At 38.7% G+C, this 6000-nt stretch overlaps 1 protein-coding gene across 6 annotated transcripts in view; it reads right to left on the bottom strand.

Moving 5' to 3' along the window:
* Window positions 1-1537: 1537 nt before the first annotated feature.
* Window positions 1538-6000, bottom strand: part of ZNF521 (zinc finger protein 521) — a 277847-nt gene continuing 273384 nt past the window's right edge. For all 6 annotated transcript variants that reach the window (XM_069957686.1, XM_069957683.1, XM_069957685.1 and 3 more), the window contains one exon: window positions 1538-2418. In XM_069957686.1, coding sequence (XP_069813787.1) covers window positions 2389-2418 — 30 coding nt within the window. In that variant the 3' untranslated portion in view covers window positions 1538-2388. The remainder of the gene's footprint in view (window positions 2419-6000) is intronic.

Genomic DNA, 6000 nt, shown 5'->3' with positions numbered 1-6000 from the left:
TACTTAAATTCTGTTCTGCTTTTATACCTCCAGAATGGACAGTGCACCATAGCTTGCTTTGGATATTACTTTGACACATACCACAATTCTAGACAATATGGTAGACCAAGTATACCCTTTCATGGTAGTGGTAGTCCCTAATGGGGCAGCAGGAGAAAAACATGTTCAAAAAAGGTTTGAGTAGCATGACAAGGAGTTCAAGGTATTGACTTGGCCTTCAAATTCCCAGCTCTCAAGCATTTGTGGGACATGCTGTAAAGAAAATGTGATCAACGCAGGACTCACCTCAAAACATAAAAGACTTAAAGCATACCTGGTGTATCAGTCATAATCAGAATAAGCTGCCCTGTGTGTATATATATATATATCACTATGTGACATTTTTCATCAGGTTTCTGCTCTGCAGACTTTATCTGTGGTTTTCAGTTGTCCCTTGACCTAGTGGGTTCAGCCTAATGTCTATGGTGTTTTCCATACTTTACACAGAACAGGATATCCTGCACTTCCCCTCTCCATAGACTTATATGGGCAGGTTGTAATAGCTGAATGTCACAACAGAATTGAGATGATTTTTCAGAATGTTAAGAAGCTCGAAAAGGGGAGAAAGAAGCATTTTTGTCTGGTTAAATTTATTACAAAATTTACTTATTTTATGAACCATTCCTTGGAAGCTTAAAGAGGTCGTCCAGCAAAAAAACTTTTTCTTTCAAGTTATATAGTTTTGTAATTTACTTCTATTAAAAATTCTCAAGTCTTCCCATGCTTATCAGCTGCTGTATGTCATGCAGGAAATGTTTTTTTTCCAGTCTGACATAGTGCTCTCTGCTGACATCTTTGGCCGAGACAAGAACTCTGTCTCTCTTTTCTATGAATTCCCATAGAGAACCTCTCCTGCTCTGAACAGTTCCTGTCTGGGCCAGAGATGTCAGCAGAGAGCACTGTGTCACACTGGAAATAAAACATTTCCTGCTTGACATACAGCAGCTGATAAGTATGGGAAGACTTGAGAATTTTAAATAGAAGTAAATTTCAAATCTATATAACTTTCTGACACCAATTAATTTAAAAGAAAAAGTTTTTCGCTGAACAACCCCTTTAAGGCCACGGAAGTGATGCTAAGCCACAGTATGCATGCCTCCTCCTCAACTTCCCCCTTCCTTGGCTAACTGATGTATAGGTTTGGAGGCTCAGCCCTATAAGTCAATCAATCAAGACAGGGTCAGTGTGAAGGGGAGGAAGTGTGCATGCTGTGGCTCAGCATCACTTCTGTCACACTTCAGCTAATAGAATATAGAAATAATGCAGTTTAATAACACTGCAATTGGCCAACAGCAAAAACAAAGGCATTGTTTGTTTTATCTCCCTATTAGCTATCTGCTTGTGTTCACAGCTCTGTACCTGATACCGACGTCAAAGATTCCCTTTAAAAAGTGCATGAAAAAAAAACTATGCTTACTCTAAGCTGCAAATGTGAAAGCATCTGTATGGAGCCGTTAATCCAAATGATAAAATAAAAAATTACCAAGATTTGCATTGATATGATTAATTGATAAATTGAATTTATTTTCTTTTGGAAAACAATTCCAGTAATCTCCAGGTTTAGACGGCAGAGTAAACATTAATAACAGTAACATACAAGTTGGGTTAACGGATTCAAGAATTTTGGCTGTGTAATCATCAATATAAAAAAGGAAAGAAAAAAAAAAGGGAAACAAAAAAGTTCGGACACACAAAGCAACAAAATGGTCTTCCGGAGAAAAGTCGGAGGGACAATCTACATAACGACTATTGCATATATGGTAATGCTATCTGCCATACCGCAAGGCTTACAAATATATATATGTATGTACGTATGTATATATTTATATAGGCCTTATTCAAGATTTTCTTCCATTTAATGAGAAAAGCTTTATTTTTTTCTTTTATTTTGTGCAAGAATCTTCTGCTGCAGTATAAAAAAAATCTTCAGCTGTTTTATATTAAAATGACAATTTAAGACCAAGATCTACTGGAAAGGCAGTCAGAATACAGCTGGAATAAAAACAATCCTTTTCCTGGTTTGCCTAAGAAGCACATTTACGTCATCTTTTTTCTTCCCAGGTTTTCGATTCCTTCTCCTTGAATAGGGCCCAAGTCGGCTGTCTTTATAAGACTATTTTTATATTGAACAACATAATACATGTGCAACACTGTATATACAATAAGTTTATCCGGTGCTCAAAAGTCTAAACACATGAACATCCAACAGTTCCAATAATACAAGTTTTATGGTAAAATACAATGCTTTTTGGGATAATATACATAAACAATCAAAGTTTCGTGCAAAGAATAAAACGTGTTCCCTTTTCTGTGCCTCCAAATGATCTTCAGATGAGTCTGGTTTTTGCATTAACTGCTATGTTGGGTCATTGTGTGGTTCTGAAAGACAAAAAAAAAGAAAAATGACTCAGTATGTCATACACGGCTCCCATGCCAAACATATTTAAGCTTTTCTACAGGAAAATAATTGAATATGTTATGCACGGAACGCAATCAAGACTACAATAAATATTTAACAGTGAATTCATATTGCCAGGAAGAGGTAATACCACAACAAGTGATCAATAAGGACAGGATATGTACAAACATCTCAAAGAGAAGGGTTAATTATATATGGATCGTACAAGATTCGCTCAGGTCATAGAAAGTAATTGGCTTCAGATTAGGACTACAAAGAAGTCAAAGTTTCAAAAGTATCTGAAGCACAAATCCTTAAAATATCACACAAGGTTTTATAACTCTAGACGTAATAAATGTGATCATGTCTTTATAGTGGTAGTAATATAATGGTTTAGCGTAGGGATGGGGAATCTTCGGTCCTCCAGCTGTTGCAAAACTACAATTCCCATCATGCCTCGGGCAGCCAGGCATCGTAGGAATTGTAGTTTTGCAACAGCTGGAGAGCCGAAGGTTCCCCATCCCTGATTTAGAATAACCGAATGCAATGCCATTACGTCATATGGTATATATCCAAGCACATATCTACTTGTCCATTTCATAAAGTTTCTTGGGTCCATCAGATGAAATTATTTCGAGGGTCTACACAACACATGCTCGTCTGGTCTCAATTATGTTATTTTTTTTGTTGTTATGATTGTAAAATGATCATCAAGGTTAAATAGGTTATTTACGAATCACCAATAGGAAACCTAGTGGTAGATTTCAGGGTTCACTTCTATGTCAGAGACCTAACAATTCATTGGTTTTCTGTATAGCTTATGACGCACAAATATACCAGACACCTGCTACTATTTAACATAGAAGGTGACAATTATGCAATTATGAGAAACATGTTGCCATCTGGTGGTCATGACTGGGAATACTTAGATGCTTAAAATGGTATGGTCATTTATATTAACTTGAGACAGTTTAAAAGTTATGACCGCACTGGGTCTCAACTATGACACCCGCTGCAACTATAAGTTATAGGGGAGGTATGTGGCAGCACTAGCTCACCGGCTGCCTGATAGTAGGAGCCGGGCTCCATTATAAAGGCCCCCCAACACCTTTAATAACTGATGGCTGAACGATCATTTAGCCTTCATTAATCCCTGTTGCCCGATGCCCATTCTCCTCACACACGAGAAGTTCCTGTATTCTCTATGGGGAGGGATATGCCACAGCGAGAGAACTCTTATTTCGGCTTCTCTCTTTTTGACCAAAGGCCGACCCCTATCACCGCCAATATCATCTTCTGGTGGTTGTTCTAGGTTGTTCTAGGTTGCTCCATACACCTAATACCAGCAGCCAAATCGTCCGACAGAAGTTTAAGGTGTATGGGGACCATAAGGCAATAAAGACTGACTCCTGCTATCAGCCAGAACAGGTAGTTGGTAGGGCAATAAAGTGCACAGCTGAGCACTTTCTTAACCATAATTTATGATTGTAGTGAATCTCAGATATGCCAAAAGTTACAGCAAACAACTCTGCATAAATAAAAAGTACAAGGGAATATAAGAAACTCTGTAATATATCTTATTAGAGAAAACGCCTCTCTCTCTACTTTTAAGGCTACATTTTCCCCCACACCTTCACAAACATTTGTTATCTGTTTTTCACTAAGGGCAACTTGTACATTTGTGAGGATAAGTGGCTTTCGGTTTCACCGAGAGATCCAGTTATACTGTTCATAGACGTTGGAAAAGGGAGTAGGAAAGGGAATGCAGGGAGAAACACAATGCTGCTGGTGTCATAAATGTATAGAATAAACCGCAGTACTCACCAACTAGTTTCCAACTTTATTACAAATGGTTGTACATGCTCAAGGCAACAATTTTTTCTCTCTCCACATTTTGTGACAAGTGAAACAATCATTGCCATGAGCATGTACGGCCATTTTCAAGAAAAATTAATACTTATTCATGAGTGCTGGGGTTTACTCAATACATTTATTAAGATGTGTACCACTGTGTCAGGATAGCTCCAGGTGGGACTTTTGCACTTGTGGATTGAAAGTGGGATGCTCTATGCAGTTCCAACTGTGTGTTTGACTTTAATGTGTGAGAACAATTCTGCAGGCTTACTCAATTTAGAACTAGATTCAAGCTTAGACTTCTCAAGTATTGTTCTATAATGTCCAAATTACATTGTACAGTGATACCTCCATATTAACATATTAAAGGGAAACAATCACCTAAAATACCACTATAATGCTATTGAAATGTGCTGCAGCAGCACCCAGCACACTTCCCAGACCTGCTTGAGTTTAAGGCTATTCTACACCTTCACAGTACAGTGCAGATCAGGACCGCTCTATTGCGCATGGGCGGCATAGTTAGAATGTTGTTGCGCCAAAATGATGCACGGCACGCCCCTGAATGACGTCAGACCGTAACTAAATGCCAACGGCTCACCACCCAAATGACTACTTGCGGGGGATTTGCATACAGCGTGCCAAGAATATAAAGTTTGGGGAATATACATTGCAGAGAGGATAGGTAAAAAAACAGGTCAGGGAAGCGTGCTGGGTGCTGCTGCAGCACTTTTTAATAGCGTTATAGTGGTATTTTAGGTGATTGGTTCCCTTTTAGTTTGGGACTGTTTAGGAAGATCCATTTAGAAACCTCCAAATCCGCCTCTTTATGTTGCCAAAAGTCGCTCAATGGACAAAACTATGAAAAGCCCGCACATTACTGAAACATGGCAGTTATAATTTTGAGACATGGCTTTCCAAAAATCTTCAACCACTTTATATTGCCTCAACTATCCAGCATTTTAGGTATCTCCATTTGGGATCACTAAAAGTCCTCAAATCTACAATTGTTGCACTTTAACAACAATATAAATAACGCTTAAGCTTGTCTTCTTTACCCAACATAAAAGTGACAAGCTTAATGAACAGACACTCTCCGAGCCTCTATATCTGGATGTCTAACTCCAGAAGAAAAAGGCAGAAAACACGAGGCATACAGAACAAAATCCTTTCAACAGATGGTGACAGCACTGGAGCAGCATGTTATTTTTTTCCATAGTTCAAGAACACAAACAGAAGTAATTTATCATTACTGATTAACTAATTATGGTCGACGACGTGACTCTGAAGCCAAGGATTCTATCCGCCGCAAACGGTATTCACTTCAGAGAGACAGGCAAACGTTGGCATTCAGCTGATGTGGAACTGCAAGTCCCATCATCCCCTGTCTGCCATGGCATTGTGAGACTCGTAGCTCCACAGCACTGTCCACCATTAATGATATTGATTCTCTACATAGAGTAACTGTGTAGGTGCAATGTTTTGATGCAATCCTTGTATATCCTTTCTTTTTCTCCAAGCGGCATTACATTTCCACAGACACAAAGCTTTCAGCATTGTGCTCTGCCTTTAAGCGTTCTTCTTATTTTTCCCCTTCCCTTACAAAAGCAATTGCTTTCCAACAGTCCAGATAATAAGTCTTTTGACCTGCATTCTACTCTGACCTAGTCAGGTCATCCCTATGCTAAGGCATATAGCTGATTTCAGAA

The sequence above is a fragment of the Dendropsophus ebraccatus genome, chromosome 2 (assembly GCF_027789765.1).
Source record: "Dendropsophus ebraccatus isolate aDenEbr1 chromosome 2, aDenEbr1.pat, whole genome shotgun sequence".
In the NCBI taxonomy this organism is placed as follows: domain Eukaryota; kingdom Metazoa; phylum Chordata; class Amphibia; order Anura; family Hylidae; genus Dendropsophus; species Dendropsophus ebraccatus.
This window is presented reverse-complemented; position numbering and strand designations above follow the sequence as displayed.